Source organism: Petaurus breviceps, unplaced genomic scaffold (assembly GCF_028583685.1).
Source record: "Petaurus breviceps papuanus isolate PSGF00001 unplaced genomic scaffold, PetGlider_PUasm1.0 79, whole genome shotgun sequence".
In the NCBI taxonomy this organism is placed as follows: domain Eukaryota; kingdom Metazoa; phylum Chordata; class Mammalia; order Diprotodontia; family Petauridae; genus Petaurus; species Petaurus breviceps.
Window position 1 is genome coordinate 32,590,689 of NW_027186523.1, and position 19,215 is coordinate 32,609,903.

The 19,215-nt window shown below is 37.0% G+C and overlaps 1 protein-coding gene across 2 annotated transcripts in view; it reads right to left on the bottom strand.

Moving 5' to 3' along the window:
* LOC138175901 (reelin-like) overlaps window positions 1-19,215 on the bottom strand; it is a 566,655-nt gene that overhangs the window by 130,222 nt on the left and 417,218 nt on the right. For both annotated transcript variants that reach the window (XM_069106558.1, XM_069106557.1), the window contains exons 23-28: window positions 16,114-16,251; window positions 12,971-13,157; window positions 7,934-8,139; window positions 6,714-6,885; window positions 6,141-6,341; window positions 722-957 (exon numbers count right to left, since the gene is read on the bottom strand). In XM_069106558.1, the coding sequence (XP_068962659.1) occupies window positions 722-957; window positions 6,141-6,341; window positions 6,714-6,885; window positions 7,934-8,139; window positions 12,971-13,157; window positions 16,114-16,251 (1,140 nt within the window). The remainder of the gene's footprint in view (window positions 1-721; window positions 958-6,140; window positions 6,342-6,713; window positions 6,886-7,933; window positions 8,140-12,970; window positions 13,158-16,113; window positions 16,252-19,215) is intronic.

Genomic DNA, 19,215 nt, shown 5'->3' on the forward strand with positions numbered 1-19,215 from the left:
AACAAACTTTTATTAAGCACCGTCATGTGAAATGCACTTTGCTATACCCTGGGGAAACAAATTCAAAACCGAAAGAGTTCTTGCCCTCAGGGGGCTTCTATTCCAGTGGAAAAGTACACACATGCATGGAATAAAGGGAACACTAATAAAGGTGTGGGGGATCAGGGAAAGAGCTTCACAAAGGAAGCTGAAACTGTTAAGCACTGTGTTTGGGAGGCATATAAATAAACAATGCCTCACCCAGACCCACAAACCCAGATGAAAACAAAACCAGCCCAAAACCAAAACTTTCCCACTTTGGGTATTTTATATGTGGATTCCACTTTTCAAAGGATGGGTTCTTGTTTATGGTACTCTTTGCTCTGAATAGGTGGAGGGGGCAGGTAGGTGGCATAGTGGATAGAGTATTGGGCCTGAAGTCAGGAAAAGTCATCTTCTTGAGTTCAAATCCAGCTTCAGACACTTACAACCTGTATGACCCTGGGCAAGTCATTTAACCCTGCTTGACTCAGTTTCCTCATCTGTAAAATGAGCTGGCGAAGGAAATGGCAAGCTACTCTGGTATCTTTGCAGAGAAAAATCCCCAAATGGGGACACAAAGAGTCGGACGTGACTGAAAAAATGACCGAACGACAACTAATTCTTATATTGGTGTGTACAAAAGCCCTGAGAAATAGGTTTTGGAGGCATCACATAGAAAAATGAAAATGACCTACATTACCTGGATGCAAGAGATCTTGGAACAACAATGGTAATTCTTGTCCACACCTCGAAGTCCCCAGTATAATACACAGTGGGTTCACTTAGTTCCCTGGAGCTTCCTTCACATCCTTTGCCTCCTGGGGATGCTGGATAGCAACCTTCCTTCACCAGGGACCAGAAGAGGCCAGCATCATGGGAATACTGCAGAAGGACTGGTGCAGAACTGCTGAACTGATTTGTGCACCCTATATTCAGCTGGAAAAGGAGGGAGAGGATTACGGAAGGTCCTCATTCAAATCAATGAGGTAGTTAACTAATTATTTATATGCCTGCCATATGAAACAATCTGTGGCAGCCAGCAGGTAAGGGCTCCTGTATCTTTCAGATTCCACTCCATTGTCATTAATTTGTAATCTTTAACATTCTGTAAATGAATCCTAATCACAGACCCAAGACCCGTTAGCAGCTTTTGAAACTCTTTTCAAGAATGAGTTATGGAAGAGAATGCTGGGCATTTGGGTTCAAATCCTGCCTTCGACACATACTAGCTGTGTGACTCTGGGCAAGTGCTTAACTTCTCTGAGCCTCAATCTCCTCAATCCCAAGGGGAATAACAAGAGAAATAATTTTTACTGGACAGGAATTTTCAAGTGAGATGATGTATACAAAGTATTTTGCAAACCTTAGAGCACCATATAAATGACAGTTGCTGATACTAAGTATGGAGCTGTGATTTCATTGACTTATAAGCATCCACAGGCTTAAGGAACTCCTGGCGAGGAAATGCTCTCTCCCAATGCAGACTGGCACCTTAGAGTCTTAGCCATTATGTCTCTAAGGTAGATTGTGGACCTATGTCCTCCTGACTTTCAGCTCAGCTCTCTGTCTAGTCCCACAGCATGCTGCCTTTCTTATATTTCCATCTTCTTCATTCTTCTCATCTTATATTAGAGGAAGTTCAGATAGAAATGGTCCTGGGACAAGGGCTTCTCTGACCACTCATCTTTTATGTTGAATGTTCATAGTATACCATAGGTGTTAAGCAGGTACACACTCCTGAGTATGGCCCTAACCAGACTAAAATGTAAAAATAGTTAAGGAAACAAAAATGCAAGAAATAATCAATAATAGCACATTTTAAAACTAAGGCAATCTGCAGCTCAAAGGGGGCCTTATCTATGGATTGGTGGCTCCTTGTTCTATTTCTGTTTGACATCACTGGTGTAGTCTACTGCTGAGGTAGATAAGAAGATGGCTTTATTATTATTTTTTTCTTAAAATCTTATATTTGATGGAGTTCATAGGGAAATGATCTGAGGACATGTCATTATCTTCCTATTGTTTTACTGAGTTTGGGGTTGTCATTGTCACCGTCTTCTTCTTTTTTCCTCTTCTTCTTCCCATCTTGGCTGTTTACTTAGAGGATGAGCCAAATCAAAGACTGCCAGTGGGAATATGGCCATGGACCAAGAATGAGAAATTGAAAACCTGATTTATTTCCCCATTTCAAAGAAAATTTCAGAGTGCAGGAAAGGGAAAGCAGCAACATTGGAAAGGTCTTGTTAAACACAAGGATTATCTTAGAGTCAATTGTCTTTGATGTTTTTGTTTAAAAAAAAAACTCAACAAAACCAAGCATCTCAAATCTATTTTCCTACCAGAAGAAATACAAAATTCAGCAAGAAAACTGTCCATTTAGATAAAAGTACTATGCTATTTATTTTGCAGGGATGGTTAGTGCACAAAGTGACTTAATACAATCAAAAAGAAAAACACTGCTGTACTTTCTTGTGGATGCCATCAGATTATAAAGTGCAGTGCTCTACAATTGACTTTACAATCATTGACTTGCTCAGGGTAACCTAGTGGAACCTAAAGAACTGGATTTGGCATCAAGAGTCCTGTGCTTTAACCCTGGCCCTCAATTCCTTACTCACGTGACCTTGTGTAGTGAGTGGAAAGAGTGGGGGATTTTAAATCTGAGGATCTCAGTTATTTATTTTCTGCAGGATCATGCTTACTTACCTTTACCTTTCTAAGGCTGAATCTTTCTTATTTATAAAATGAGGGGGACTGTGGTAGATGATGTCTAAGGACTTTTTCAATTCCTAGGTTACCTGCTTTCATATCTAATTCTCTTTCATTCCACTTTCCTCCTTACTTTCTATTAGGTTGTCTCCAGATTCAAAGAAGACCAGAGTTGTAAGGTCCTCAACAGGTCATTTACTGTAGGCTCATTCTTTCAAGATGGCAATCATTCATAAGTGATAGTCACTTGGATTGCTCTAAGGAAGGTTGAGTGGAAAAAAAACCCAAACCACCCGTCTCCCTTACTTTGCTTTCAAAGACAAAAACCATCTATCAGAAGGGATTTTTAATTTAGCCAGATTCCATTAGGGGGTGTTCTTTTTAAGTCTATAGGCTGACGTTAAGCACATAATTTAGTCTCATCTCTCAGTTGCTTATTCTTATCATTCTAACATATTTTCCTTTATATGAAATGATCAAGAAGAGTCTTTGGCTGATATAGATAGTGAGGGAAACTGTGTTTATGACCAGATTCAGTGGCATCTTTTAATTCTTACCCTCCTAGACTGCACTATAGGATGTGACACTGCGGACCACCATATGCTTTTGACTTTGTTCTTACCCTTCGACCCCTGAGATACTACACTCTCCTGGTTCTCCCATCTTCTCAAACAACCATCTCCTTCCCTGGCTTGACTGTTTCAGGTAGTTTTTTTTTTAATAAAGGCCCTCTTGGGTATAGTTATCTTGGTAACCTCATTCTCTCTCATAGCTTTAATTTTCACATTTATCTATGCAGGTGACTCATAAAATCTTTATTTCTAGCCTTCACCTTCCTTCTGTCAAAAATGAACTTATCTATCACATGTTGAGGACTCAGGGAAAGGAGGAACAGCTGTGTTTATGAATCTGTGGGGCACCCAGATGCCATCAAGCCCTCTCGGTATCAGGATGGTAGCTTAAGATCTAGTGTTGGTCTTGGAGTGACTGGCAAGTGGCCTGAATATGGAAGAAGGAGCATGAATGGAGAGCTGAGATTTCTGTGAGATTCTTAGGAGTCTGAGTGTGAGTCAATGCAGAGAACTTTACTTGTGGGAGCTTAGAAAGAATAAGTACAGAGTGACTACGAGATAGAGGATTCAGTGAATGAGAGAATGCTCATGCATTTGTCCACATTATAATTATTTACATATATGTTATTACCCACTATTCTGCTGTAAACTCTGAGAGGTTGAGGATAATGCTATAGTAAAACTTAGGATCTCCCCTAGAGCCAAGCATGGGGATCTGCTTACAGGGGAGGCTTAAAAATGTTTATTAAACTGAAATTAATTGAATCTGTAAAAGAGCAGTGTATTAGCCACGGTTTTCAAGATACGAGAACCACCTCATTTTTCAAATGCAATGAAAAGGCTATGCTTTAGAAATGAGGCATCAGGGTAATCATATACAGGCAGCTAGGTGGCACAGTGGATACAATGTTGGATTTGGGGAGACTTGAGTTCAAATCCTTCCTTAGAAACCTGTGTGGCTCCGGGCAAGTCACTTAACCTGTCAGCCTCAGGTTTTTCATCTATAAAATGGGGTTAAAAATAACACCTACCTCAAAAAATTGTTATGAGGTTCGAATAAGATAACATATATAAAGCACTTTGCAAATATTAAGGCACTATATAAATGTTATTTTTATTGTGATAGTGTAGACACACACTCTGAGAGCTATTAAGGTCAGCCCTAACGTAGCATTCGTTTTAAAGAAGTATTGGGTATCTTTCAAACGTCTACATGAACAATTTGTACAAATAGTCTTTATTTATTCCTTTCAAGTGGCCATTAATTCATTTTTAGTCTGTTTGTTTCCTTTTAAAGAAATAGAAAATGGATGACAATCATCTCATCATTGCATAATGTGGCTAGCATCAAAGCAATGCAGAAATAAAGGGCAAGTATTGCTGCTGTGCTAGATGCATTAAGGCTTTTTAAATGTCATTATTTTGCCAGTCTTTTGAAGAATTGACAACATTGTAGATATTGTTAACCATCTCTTTATTTAGAATGGTATATCAGGTATAGAATTATGTTGAGTATAACACCTCCAGTGTCGTGATTTTGTCACTCATTAAATAGAAAAGGTGTCAAGATAATAAATCATATGTATATATTTCTGGAGATGCATTTACATATTGAAGTTTTTACTTAGCATTTTGGGAAGTGCTAGCATATGAATGTAAATTCATCTATTGAGAGTGAAGTTTTTTTGCTTGAAATCTAACACTAAAACTTAAATTGGTAATGATGCTATTTTACTAGTTTTGTTTTTTAAGGACTAGCTTCCCTATTTATAGAACTATGGGAATTATATTTGAAGAGTTACCTGTAAACATCTGGTTTCTTTAATAATTCTATTTGTAAATTATTTAACGTCTCTACACACCAATTATGTAAGGACCATGTAGTTGTGCTAGCTCATTAAAACTGCATTGCTTTCGACCCCTAGAATTCACCAATGGGATTTCATTATAAACTCAATAAAATTTTGATTAGGATCCCAAAACAACAGCTTGTCAAAGAAAATACTTACTATACATGTTGACATGTTGTCACAATGCTGAAAAATTTGGTGCTACAAGCTTTTAAGAGAAAAATGATAATTGGAGTCGAAATTTACTGACTTAAGGAAGTACAATTATTTGGGGGGAAAGACCCTACAATGAAAGCATAAAATAGCTTGTGAAGTTTTTAAAGCACTTCTAGGTGAAATAAGAAAGTTCATCCATTCCCATCTGGAACTATGACATTCATTAAATCACAAGTGGGATAAAGTACTAAGTTAATTTTCTTTTAAACTCTCTAGTTCCATGTGTACTCATTGAAATATAATGACATAGGCACTACTTATGAGGCTCATTAAAAACTGACAAGCTGTTTCCTTTTGGGTAAAACTAAAAGCTTTGCCCTTCTATAGTTAACTACACTTTCTTCAAGCAAGGTCCTTCTTTAATAAAATATAAAGAACTCATTTCTATTCTTTGTCTCTTCTACTCTCGAGGAACAGGGACATGTTTTGTTCCTTCACTTGCTAGAAGGAGAAGGGACCAGACTTGTAGACTAAATAGACTAACACATAGGGGCCGACTAGACTGGGGCCAGACCTATCATTTCATGACTACAGAGAACTCCCAGAGAAGTAAACTTCTTTTAACAATTTGATTTAGCATCTTCTTTGCAACTTTTAGTGTTAAACACCTGTCTAGGACACTGAGAAGTTAAGTGATTTGCTTAGTATCACACAGTCTATATCAGAAGATTTGAGTCTAGGTTTTTCTGGTTCTGAGATTGGTTCTCTATCTACTATACCACATTGACTTTGACTCAGCAGAAGGACTCTAAAATAGAAACTGCACAAATACCTTGAACTGCAGGACATATCCAGGTTTCAGAGATAAATCTCGAGTTACTGCAAATCGATCTCCATCTGATTTCCCAAATATCATGGCTGATGGGGTAGCAGAACAGAAGGTTTCATTTTTAACCATTCCTTCGTTAGCCAACATCAACCATACACTCATCTGATTCATGGGGTAATCAAAAGCTGGTTTTTCATAGAAGTTCTAGTAGAAACAAACAAAAAATATTGTAACAGCAGCACTCTAACTTTAGAAAATGAACTTATATTGATTGATGGTTAACGCCATAACAAATATATGTTTCTAGACTATTGTGATTATATCTTGCCACTGAATGCATATTTTCCAAACATTCACTTCATTTCACTTGAGGACTTTGCTTATCTTCAGAAACTTCACACTTGAAGACAATTTGTGAGTTAGGTATTGTTACCATAATGCCAACAATTGAGCGAAATGTAGAGAACTCTTTTTTTCAGAGGTGGATAAAAAAATCTTTAAAAGGTGAAGTCCTCAAACCCTTATCCATGAAATTGCCTTTAGTTATGGAGTCCACCTACAACAGGGTATAATTACCTGAGGTAAAGTTGGGTTGACGACTGGAATGATCTGCTTCTGTTTTTCAGACAAAATGATGATGTCATCAATTGCCCACTGATCATAGTCTTCCCCTGAGAAAACTGGCTGCCACCAGCGGAATCTAGTGCAAGGTGTCTTTGCAGCTGCTGGAAGCTCTAGATAGACAAACCTAAAGAAAAACCAGTTATCCATGTTTAAGAAAAATGAAAGCAATATCTCTCTTAGTTATAAATAGCAAGGTAAGTCACTGGGAAAATATATTTAGTTTATTGCAGAATTAAAAAAAAAGTTTCTGGTTTGGCCATATTGGAATGAAGTTTGAAGAATAGAGAAAAAGAAGGTCATATATTCAGAAGACTGAAGAGTCCATCGAGACCAAACACTTTATAGATGAGAAGCCCAAGATACAGAGAGATTAATAGGCTTGAGTCACATAGATAGTAAGTGTATAAGTCAGGATTTGAACCCAGTTCTTTCTGAATTTAAAGTCCAGAGCTATCTTCAACTCTCCACACTTCCTCAATACTTCATTTGGTATGATGTCTTTTACAGAAGAAAAAAAATATATTTGATCATAGCTCAAGATATTTATTTTGTCGTGACAAAAGTCATATCAAAAGAGAAGATTATAATTTATGTGAAAATATAGTTGAGATTTTTTTGTGGCATGGAATTGTACCTCAAGAACTTGGCAAAATGATCCATGAGAGAAATAAGTTTATCTCACTTTAAGGAAACTCAATATTTAAAAAAATCTAGATTAAAACACATATTCTTCACTTTATAAAATATTTTGATGTGGGATCCCTTTAAGTCGTAAAGTTGTGTGCATTTAAAATATTTAATTTAAATCTAATCTAATCGGTACTGAGAGGAATATTGTTGTTTCTGTCTTTTGTTTTCAGAGAGGGCCATGACATCAAGGGAAATGATGACATGACTCACAGTTGACTTTGATTTAAGTGAGGAAGGGCTGTGCAAGGTTACTAGCCTCACTTTTTTCTCCAGAGTCACCTGGGACCAATGGCCAGATACTCATTAGGATGACTGGAGATGGCCCAGGATGCAAAGGGAGACCCTGGCCTTTTTAGGCTACGGCCTTTTCAGGTTCTCACTTTGAGTGAGGTAATACTTATTCAGTGAATTGACCTCTTAAAGAAGTGAGTCAAGGAATGGTCCCTTTAATTTAAAAAAAAAAAGGATTGGGATATTAATACCTGGGTTTGCTGAAGTCAGAGAAGTACATTTCTGCCAAGAGGTGCCAATGGATGCCCCCATTGTTGCTGTATTGAAGCAGGACACCCTCTTCTCTACTGTCTGGTTTGTTGCAGGCAGTGCTTTCTCCACCTATCTGAATGTAAAACTGGACAAAATCCACCCAAGAAGTATCCATATCCCAGCTCACCAGTTGTCTCTTTCCAGCCTATCAAAAAAGGAAAGATTAAAAAAAACCACTTATGTACTATGGCTTTTTTTGGCTTTACCTTTCTTAACTTTCTTTTTTCCTCACTTTATTTTATTTTTATTTATGAATAAAACAAATATTTCCATAACATAATAAAAATATTGTTGAACATGACACTACAAATCTATTATGTCCAACCTGCTATTCTTTTAAATATATAAAAAAGTTATCAAATTTCTTTTTCCCTCTTTCCCTAGAGATGGCTACCATTAGACACAAATAGGTGTGTGTGTGTGTGTGTGTGTGTGTGTATGTGTAGGCATATATGTGTAAAATTATTCTACACATCTATTTATCAGTTCTCTCTTTAGCTTCAGATAACATCTTTCTTCATATGTCCTTTGTAAGTTAATTGGATATTTATAATAGTCCAAATGACTTATTTGCTCAAAGTTATTTTTTTTAAAGCAATTGGGGTTAAGTAACTTGCTCAAGTTTACATGGCCAGTTATTTCTGGGTTGGTGCTGAGTATCGGAGCCCGGATTTGATCCCCAGGTCATCCCGACACTGGAGCTGGTGCTTTTACTCACCGAGCCACCTGGCCTCCCCTAAGCAATTGGGGTTAAGTAACTTGCTCAAGGTTACATGGTCAGGTGTTTCTGGGTGGGTGCTAAGTGTTTGAGCCCGGGATTCGATCTCCAGGTGATCCTGACACTGGAGCTGGTGCTCTTACTTGCTGTGCTACCTGGCTGCCCCTATGCTCAAAGTTATTCTTAAAACAATTTACTGTATACAGTGTTTTCTTGGTTTTGCTCATTCCACTCTTTATTATTTTGTGCAATTTCCCCCATGTTTTTCCAAGATCACTGAACTCATCATTCCTTATAGCACAATAGTATTCCATCACAATCATATACCACAACTTGTTCAGCCATTCCCCAATTGACAGGCATTCTAGCAAATTCCAGTTCTTTGCTACCACAAAGAGAGCTGATATAAGCATCCCATTTAGTGGCATAGAGAAAATGGTGCTGCATGGTTGCTATGGGCACATAAGATTCTTTTTCCATGTAGCTCAGAGGAAAACAGTCTTCAATTTGGTCCATTTTGATTTGGTGATGGTAACTCAATCTTGTGTACTCATTCTTTTGTTTTCCTTCTCTGACCAGTGATCTAGTAGATAAAGTACTGCACTTGGAGTCAGCAAAGCAAGGGTTCAAATCCCACTCTTGACACATATTAGTGAAGTGATCATGGGAAAGTCAGTCAAACTCTGGGACTTTCCATTTCCTCAACCATGAAACAGAGATAATAATGCCTGAAAGATTTATTTCCTTGTGTTTTTGTGATGTAACCTACTTAAAGCACTATGCATATTTAATGTGATGCAGAAACATTGCTATCCCAATAATAGGGAAAAGCATTCTGAATATTTAATGTTTTTGCAGGGCAAAATTAAGCTAAATGAACTTTAAGACAAATACAAATTTCTTTTGGGGCTACGGGTTACCACACATGATTGTGAGGTGCTAAATCAGATATGTTGTGATAAGGTGAACAAGTCCTATATCACAGCTGATATCTTCTTTCCTGGGCAGAAAATTATTCACAGATTCCTTTCTTTTTTTATAGACTGCCTGGAGCTAGAAGTAAAGCCAGGCACAGCTGAAGCTAATTGATAAAAGGGGACGGCATCTCAGTCATTTTTGCTGTGGGTGGGGGGAAAGATAAAGATAATAAAATTTTCCTGGATACCAAAAAGCATCTTAGTGCCTAAAAGAGGTAACAATACCTTAAAATCCAGCAATTTCCTTTCCTTCTACCAGAAGGCTCAGTGTGTCTATCTCATGTCATGGTCATGCTGTGAAGTGTTGGACAGAAACTGAAATGGTTTGTCATCATTCCTGTTGTTAGTAAATGATTTCAAGGTAATGGGATTATGAAAAAAATGTCTTGCTTATGAAATCCTATAGCCAAAAGCAGATTCTGCTGGGGGGAGAGCTACAAAAGGCCCTCAAATTTGTCACAGAGCTCTCTAACCCCTGAGAATCTCAATAAAAATACTGTATGAAAAATAAAGATACTCTGTGTGGCACAAAGGGAAAAAAATCCATCACATAGAATTAAAAACTAATTCTACTTTATTAAGTTAATGAAGAAAGTCTCTGGTTATGGCAAAACACAAAGAAAATACTGTTGGCTAATTAAAAGTGTGCAACCTTGCAAAGACGGCTAAAAGGAATTAAAAGAAGATTGAAAGCACAAATGTAGCAGTAAACAAAACAGCTAATAAAGTGACGCCTTAGTCTAGAGATTGTTATGCAGAACTCTCAGTGTTAAGGAAACAAATGCCATAATCACACACACATATACATATATATGTAGTAAACGATATGGCATATGTACACATACACACACATATCAAATGACGGAAGCAACGAAACTTTTAAAAGTCTACCCTTTTTTTCTGAATAATGTGGGTAGGTGTAGAATGTCTGTAATCTGGCAACTCCATGTGTGTGTGCATGTGTGTGTGTGTTTCTCTCTTTCCACATATGTTGTTCAGTTGTTTTTCAGTCATGTCTGACTCTTTATGACCACTTTTTGGGTTTTCTGAGTAGAGATACTAGAGCAGTTTACCATTTCCTTCTCCAGCTCATTTTATGGATGAAGAAAGTGAGGCAAACAGGGTTAAGTGACTTGCCCATGGTCCCACAGCTAGTAAGTGTCTGAGGCCAGATTTGAACTCAGGAAGATGAGTTTTCCTGACTCTAATCTGGGCACCCTATCCATTGTGCCTGCCTAGCACTCTCTCTCTTTCCCTTTCTTTCTCTTCCTCTCTCTCTCTACATCTCTACATACATACATACACACACATATGCCTTCCTACTTGTGCTTTTTGTCTTTCTTTCACTGGATTAGAAATAATACAAATGAAAACCACCTTAAAGATTACTGTAGGGGCAGTTAGGTGGTGCAGTGAATAGAGCACCGGCCCTGGAGTCAGGAAGACCTGAGTTCAAATCCAGCTTCAGACATATAACACAAAAAAATAGTTATGTGACCTTGGGCAAGTCACTTAACCCTAATTGCCTTACCTTCCCCCCTCCAAAAAAAGCAAAAAAAAATTACTGTAATATAGCTTGGTTAAATAATACTTTCTAACTTCTGAATTACTATAGGAAGATTATTTATGAGGGAAAAACCCCAAACAAACCATAACTACAGAACTTAGCAGGTTAATTCCAATTTAGCAAACTACTTTGAGAAATTTGGCATGAGGAAATGAGCCAGAAGGAGGAAGATCTAACGGTGAAGACAATTATTAAAAAAAATCCAATTATCACAATTAGCTAGTTGTAATGACTGGTTTATCAGGAAATTCACAGTCAAGTGCTATTTTTTCCCCCCAGGATACTTTGGTGTTAGTCCACAGAGGTTTTCTAAAAGTGTTGTGTAGGATTTTTGTAAATGAAAAATATAACAGATCTTTGCTTAGCTTGGCATTTTATCCTCCAAAATCTACATGTCCCCCCCACCTTTTCTCTAGTTATGCAAAATGCTACATTCTTTTTAGTGAAGAAAAGAAAAAGAAACAGCTAAAGCAAGAATTTGCTTTTCCAATACAAACATTTCTAAGTTATTTTAATGTATAGTTATAATTTAAAAAATATTGTAGAAATCAATGTATTTGTGTAGGGTTTTAGGCAAAAACATTTTATTAATTCAGGCCCTCAAAATATTCTTCTCCTGTTCTATTCAAAATGGCACTTTGGTTCAAGTGCTCAAATTGGTAGAGTAGAAATAGAACTGATGCCATAAAGCTACAAAGAGCAAATAATTATAGACAGTATTTCCAAACTGAAACCAATCCTAACTATTGTTACATTATAAATTTCAGTGAACATTATTTCTAATCTCTGTTTCTAGTTTTTTATTCAGTACAATGTAGTTAAAATTCATTCTAGTCTACTAAATCATTAGCATCATTTTTTCTTCAAACTCTCCTATAATTTCCTCTTTCTTTATGTCAATCTCTGGACACTTTCCTAAAAGTGACTCTGGCCTGTTTAAATTTGGTAAAATCTCTTTACTTTTATTTTGTTTCTCTTCCTTCTATTTCAAAATTATTTACTTATTGAAGTGAGCAGAACAGGAGAACACAGTAACAGTCTTATTGGAAGATGACCAGCTGTGAATGACTTAGATCTTCTCAGCAATCCTATGACTGAAGACTATTCCAAAGGACTCATGAAAAATGCTATCCACCTCCAGAGAAGAGCTGATGGAGTCTGAATGCAGATCAAAGCATACTGTTTTCACTTTACTTTTTTTCCTTTGGGTCTGCATCTACTTTCACAACATGACTAATATAGAGATACGTTTTACATGATTGCACATATATAACCTATATGAATTATATTTAAGCATATGCAAGTATATTGTTGGATTCATGTTGTCTTCTTAAAATGTTAACTTCTGCAGGACAAAGTCCACTAATCTTGTCATGAATTCATACAATCTAGTTCTGCACAATGCACACAAGGACACTTATTAATTACATTTGATGATAATGATCAGGGAAGACTTAAGTGTTGATGGATGTGAGACCTAGTTAAATTTAATCCACCCTGATTTGCTGTTTTCTCAATCTTGTTTACTTGCTAAAAGATCAAATTTTCTTTGTTCTGCACCTGCATCTGAACAAAAAGCATATCTATTTTTGCATTTGCATAAATTATCTTGCCTTGGATTTCTGCCTAGACAGACTCTGCAACATATCAGCACCACGGCATTATAGAACATCTATTTAAGTCTTTGATAACTTGTCTCAGTATTTGTCCCTACCTTACTGAAATATAGAGATGATCCAGAAGAGATGACCCCACATCCTTGTTCTGGTTTGACAATTTCTCCCCCGATGACTTCTTGCCAATCTGTCTCCCAACCATTCTGGCTCTCAAAATCTGACATAATAGTAGACGGAAGGGAAGCTTCTGGCTGGCACTCAGCGCCTTGATACCCTTGGTCGCACCTAAAGAGAAGATTAGTAAGGTAGTACAGAATGACTTTTTATATTATAGCTTTTTCCTTTTGTCATTTCTCATTAAGTTTCAAATCTTCTTCAGTTGGCCAAGAAACATCTCAATAAAGAAGAGTGAGCTGAATATTACCCAGAATGTTGTTTTCCTCATTATATTGAATACAGGTACACCTCTATTGTGTTTTACTTCATTGTGATTTACAGATATTGTTTTTTTTTTTAACAAATTGATGGTTTGTTGGAACCCTGTGTTGAGCAAGTCTAGCAGCACCATTTTTCCAACAGCATGTGATCATATCATCTCTGTGTCACATTTTGGTCATTTTAATTGGTAATATTTGGAGTCTTTTCATTATTATTGTTTCCATTATGGTGATCTGTCATCAGTGATCTTTGATGTTACTACTGTAATTTTTTAGGGTACCACAAACCACCCCTGTGTAAGATAGCAAACTTAATTGACTATTCCTTTGATGGACCATTCTCCTACCTTTCTTCCTCTCCTTGGGCCTCTCCATTCCCTGAGACATAATAATTGAAATTAGGCCAATTAACAACCTTACAATGACTTCTAAGTGTTCAAGTGAAAGGAAGAGTGAATCCATGTTGCAAACTTCACTGTTGTCTTATCTTAAGAAATTGCCACAACCATCCCAGCCTTCAGCAAACACCGCCCTGATCATCCAGAGGCCATCAACATCAAGGCACGCTACTCCACCAGCAGAAAGATTACTACTTACTGAAGGCTTAGGTGATGGTTAGCATTTTTTAAAACAATAAAGTGTTTTTTAATTAAGGTATGTACATTGGGGTTTATTTTTTAGACACAATAGTTTATAGTACACAATTTAATATGCATCGGGAAACCAAAAAAAGGTGTGTGACTCACTTTATTGTGATATTTGCTTTATTGCAGTGGTAGGGAACCAAACCTGCAATGTCTCTGAGGTCTGCCTGTGTCCTTTTGAGCAATGGAGGCCACTTGCTCCACTTCTTCACAACATGAAAATGAAGTAAAAAATTCCATAAAAGGCACACTAAGTCCTAGACGCTGTAAGTGGTTTGTCTCACAAAATTACTGGTTCTTTCATTGTATTACTTTCCCAGTAAAATAATCAATGTAATTCAATTAAATTCCCTAGACTACAGTATGTTACTTTCTAGGGAATAATGTAAATGTAATATAAAAAGATAAATGTAAAAAGCATCAGTCTCATAATTCTTGCTTCCACCTAGTCTCTTGCCATCCCTGCAGTCCTCTCCACTTTTTAGATACAAATTTTATTTCTAAACAAAATTTGTTATGTATTTTTCTTAACTTTCTCTGAAATTTTTAGAAAAGGACAGTCCCCCCTCCGCCGCCAGTTTCCTGTGAAGCACAAAATTGTAAATCTGACTGAGTTTGTCATCAGTTTCCAAGCTTCCTGTTCTTTTTTCTCCCTATCCTGTCTCTTCCATCTACTCTTCCACCCTCACTTTAGTTATTTATTTTGAGGCAGTTGGGGTTGAGTGACTTGCCCAAGGTCACCCAGATAGTAATGTCTGAGTCTGTATTTGAACTCAGGTCCTCCTTACTCCAGGGCTGGTGCTTTACCCACTGTTCCACCTGGTCTCTCCTCTACTCTCACTTTATAAATCCCTTCAGGCCCCCCAGTGACTTTATGGCTCCTACTTTCTTCCCATCATTAAAGCCCCCTTTTAGGCAAGGAGCCAATCAGCTCATCACATTAAGGCATAATAAAACTGCTATTTAAAATGCTGTTGCTGTTGTTCAGTCCTTCAGTGCTGTCCAATTCTTTGTGACCTTATCTGGGGTTTTCTTGGCAAAGACACTGGAGTGGTTATCTTAGAGCATTTACATTTTTCTTTTTTTTTTCTTTTTGGAGGGGGGAAGGTAGGGCAATTGGGGTTGAGTGACTTGCCCAAGGTCACACAGCTAGTAATGTCTGAGTCTGTATTTGAACTCAAGTCCTCCTGACTCTAGGGCTTGTGCTCTGTGACACCTAGCCACCCCCAGAGTATTTACATTTTAACAGGGATAGATATTTAAGCTAAAGGAATGAAACCCTAATGAACTTTTGGGCAGCAGGTAACAAATGGGTAAGCACTTTGGGGTAGACTTATCGATTCATCTTATTTCAGCAGATTTTGTTATTATAAGGCTAGAATTCTGGCCATGCTCAATCAGATCCCAGTGCAGTTTGAGAAAGAAATAGTAAGAGAGGACATCCTCTCTAGTTCTAATATATGTATGTCTTCTTCCATACTCAACAGTGATGGTTGTCATTTCCTTCACTATCAGTCAATGGATCAGTTCACAAGCCCTTATCAGACACCTACTATGTACCAGGATGGGGACACAAAGATAAAAAAACCAATCCCTGCCCTTAAGGAGTTTGTATTCCATTGGAGATAACCTATATATAAAAATAAATATATTTGATGTAAATACTAGGTAATTTTGGGGGGAAGTCACTACCACTGCAGGAATCAGAGAAGGCTTCTTACAGAAGGTTGTGCTTGAGCTGAGCTTTGAAGGAGACTAGAGAGTCTAAGAATAGGGGGCCATGAATGAGTACACAACAAAACAGGACTTTATGAAGTTTGGCAGAGTTGAAAGGTCGTACCTGCTTGGACGATGCCTTAAGACTTACAGATTGAGGGGAAAGGAAGTCTCTACAAATCACTCCTATATGCCCTGCTTGAGCTAACTAATTTTCAGGATGGAATTTTCTGGGGGTTTGATTTTGAGAAGAAAAATCTAAATCCCCTAATAAATAGCCCAGCAGGGTAATACTATGTTCCATGTACCTAAGAAAAGGCATTTCCCTTTGGTTACTCCATATATAATAATGCATGCCCACAATTTTGACCAAAGCTGGGGCAACGTTCATAAAGAGAATTCTCCTGCCCAGAGATTCCCTCCACTTTTTAAAAAAATACCTACTTGCATAGTCCTCGTTCACACCAGCCATGCCCATTGCACATATTTGGGCACTGCTGTCCTATATAAATATTGTCTAAAGCCCATTCGTCTTGTGCTGTATAATAGCTCTGACTCCAACGGAAGCGAGTAGCACTGGACCTAAAAATGCATTAAAAAGAAAAATAAAATATCAGTTTTTGAAATTCCCTGTTGAGAGATGTTTTCAGACTGTGCTTTCTGGAATTTTTGATTGTCGACCATTTTTCTACACACTGAACTTAGTTTTCCTGAAACGTTAAAATGGAAAATGCAACAACTGTTACAAGTAATACATTGTGGAAGTCAAAAGGAGTTATGTATCTTTTTTGCATATTTAAATGATCAAATGATAGAATTTTAGAAAAATTAAATTAAAATATGAAACACTGATACATTATACATTAACGTTTAGTGTTAGTTAAATAAGCCTAAGGGGGAAAGAGATTTTTCCAAAAATAAAAAACAAACAAAAAAACAACCTTTTTACATTGGTTGACTGTTAAGCTATGAACATTCTGGATCAAATTATAAAAAGGCCACCTTCAGTATGATTCTCAAAATAAAACAAGGGATAACAGTAGAATTACTGGGCGAGGAGAGGCCTACCACAATATAATATTACACATAGAACATGTAACATTGTTACATGACCTAAATAAGATAAATCAGAATATCCAGAAGCACAGACCTATTTATTCTTACTGAAAAATTAACTTGTTTCTTTTTCAAAGACAAGTTGATGTTAAATGGAAGCAAATAATTAAGTGGTCCAGTAGACATTGAGAAATCCTAGGGAACTTGGTTGCAAATTAGACATGAGGTATGAAGAAGAAGAAAAAGCATATTGACATTTCTGCAACAGAAGGTTAGTCACATAGCCAATGGGTAACTGAAAAAATATTTTTTAGAACCACTTTCATTTACTGAATGCCACAAAGTATTTTTTTTAAACCTCTGGGAGTCTGAATTTTTTTTCCCCGAGGGGTTCTTCATAGGGAATGTAGTTAATTGTTATTCTGCAGTAATCATTTAGGAATGATTTTCAGAAATGAATGGGCATGCCCAGAGCCACAGACTGAATCCCAAATTGTAAGTACAGCATCCATTGATAAAACAGACCTTAAGGGCTCTGCAAGAACCCTTAAAGCCTACTGCATCAATTATACTCATGTTAAATACTGCCCGAGTACACAGCAGACTTGATTATTTATCTTTTATCCATGATCTGTGGATAATGGGTCTCATGTCCAGTTCTGGTAGGGTTATTCTTGAATTCATGGAGGTGCATCTAGCAGAACTATGCCTTCTTGCACATTACTGATCCTTAGTGGTACTTCCAATGAGATTAAGTTCACTTCCTTTGGAATAATAATTTTCATTTTCCTCCAAAAGAGCTGCTAAAATTTTCGTGACCGCATTAAAAAACGACTTTCAGAACAATTAACAGTTTTCTATAATAAGAAAAGATCTTTTACTGGTCTGATATTTTTTTATCAGAAACTACTCAATGGCATGAACTGTGACAAAATGTATGGGACCCAGGTTAGTACTATTAAAAACATTTGCTTAATAACCGAGGTGAATTTAGTAATATCTTTGACATTTTATTTCATAAATACAATAAAGTTATAAGTAATTCGATACTATAGAAACTATTTAATCATATGTAGTAATGAGGATATATAGTAATGCATGCATTATAGGTAAAAATGATAAAAATAAATACAAATTTATTCTACCTATTGGCTCTCCGTTCTACGTAATTTTGAGAACTTGGATAACATATTTTACAAATGACTTGCTTTATGCTAAAGAACAGAAGCTTCTATTCAAATGTATCTTTAAAAAAAACAAAACAAAACATCATAGTATAATGGAGAAAATAACCTCTAGGTAGGAAGTCAGAAGGAGGGTTCTAGATCCAATTTTAGTAGTAATGAGCTGCATGACCTTGAACAAGATGCCATTGAACTTTTCTGGAGGTCTCAATTTTCACTTCTATCATATGAGGAGGATGGATCTCCATGATAACTTACAGGGCTAACAACCTAGGATATGTGGACTGAAATGGCCATTTGTAGTAGTCCTTTATTTTCTGTACAGTTGCATAATGGTATAAGGGCTATTGCATGAATTGGTATTAGAAGTTTTAATTTGGATGCTTCAGCTAGGAGGACAAATGATTCAGCACATCTTCTAAATCTTCCATAAGATAGATTACCCAAAGAGTTGTCAAGCTAAACAAAGAAAGGTCCTAGAAACAGGGCTTCTCTATCTGTGGATCTGAGAAGATACTTTACTTAAGTCTATTATCACTGCTATCTTGGCTGTCCTATTTCCCCCAGAACACATTAATATATAACTAGTAATAGAAACACTCAGAATTTCTCCAACAAATAACATAGAATTTGAGTAGTAACATAAGAGAAACACTGGGAAAAAGAAATCCTTAAAAAGGAGAATTAGTAAGAGCTGGCATTTCAATAGTACTTCAGTTAAAAATAAAAAGGCAAACATTTCACAGATCGAATTCTAGCCTCCTAACAACCCCATATGAGAGGAAGCATGGCATCCCAGTGTATGGAGATCTCATCCTCAATTGGGAAAAACAGGGTTCAAGTTCTTCCTCTGACACATAGCTGGACATTTGACCAGTTGCATAGTTTCTAAGCATCTCAGTCAGGAAGCATTTATTAAGTGCTTAAGGTGCTACATCCTGGGAATACAAATACAGAGAAAAGCAAAAAGAGTCCTTGACTTCAAAGAGCTCATATTATAATGGGGAAGACAACCTGTAAATAACTGGATTTTTTTGATTGATTAGCTGCATCTGAATCTTTGTGACTAAATTTGGGGTTTCTCAGAAGAGATACTGGAGTGGTTGGCCATTTCCTTCTCCAGCTCATTTTACAGATGAGGAAACTGAGACAAAGGGTTAAGTGACTTACCCGGGATCATACAGTTAGTATCCAAGGTCAGATTTGAGTTCATGTCCTCTAGACTCCAGGGCCTGGATGGCACTCTAGTCCCAGAGTCACTTCTCTCTCTCTCTCTCTCTCTCTCTCTCTCTCTCTCTCTCTCTCT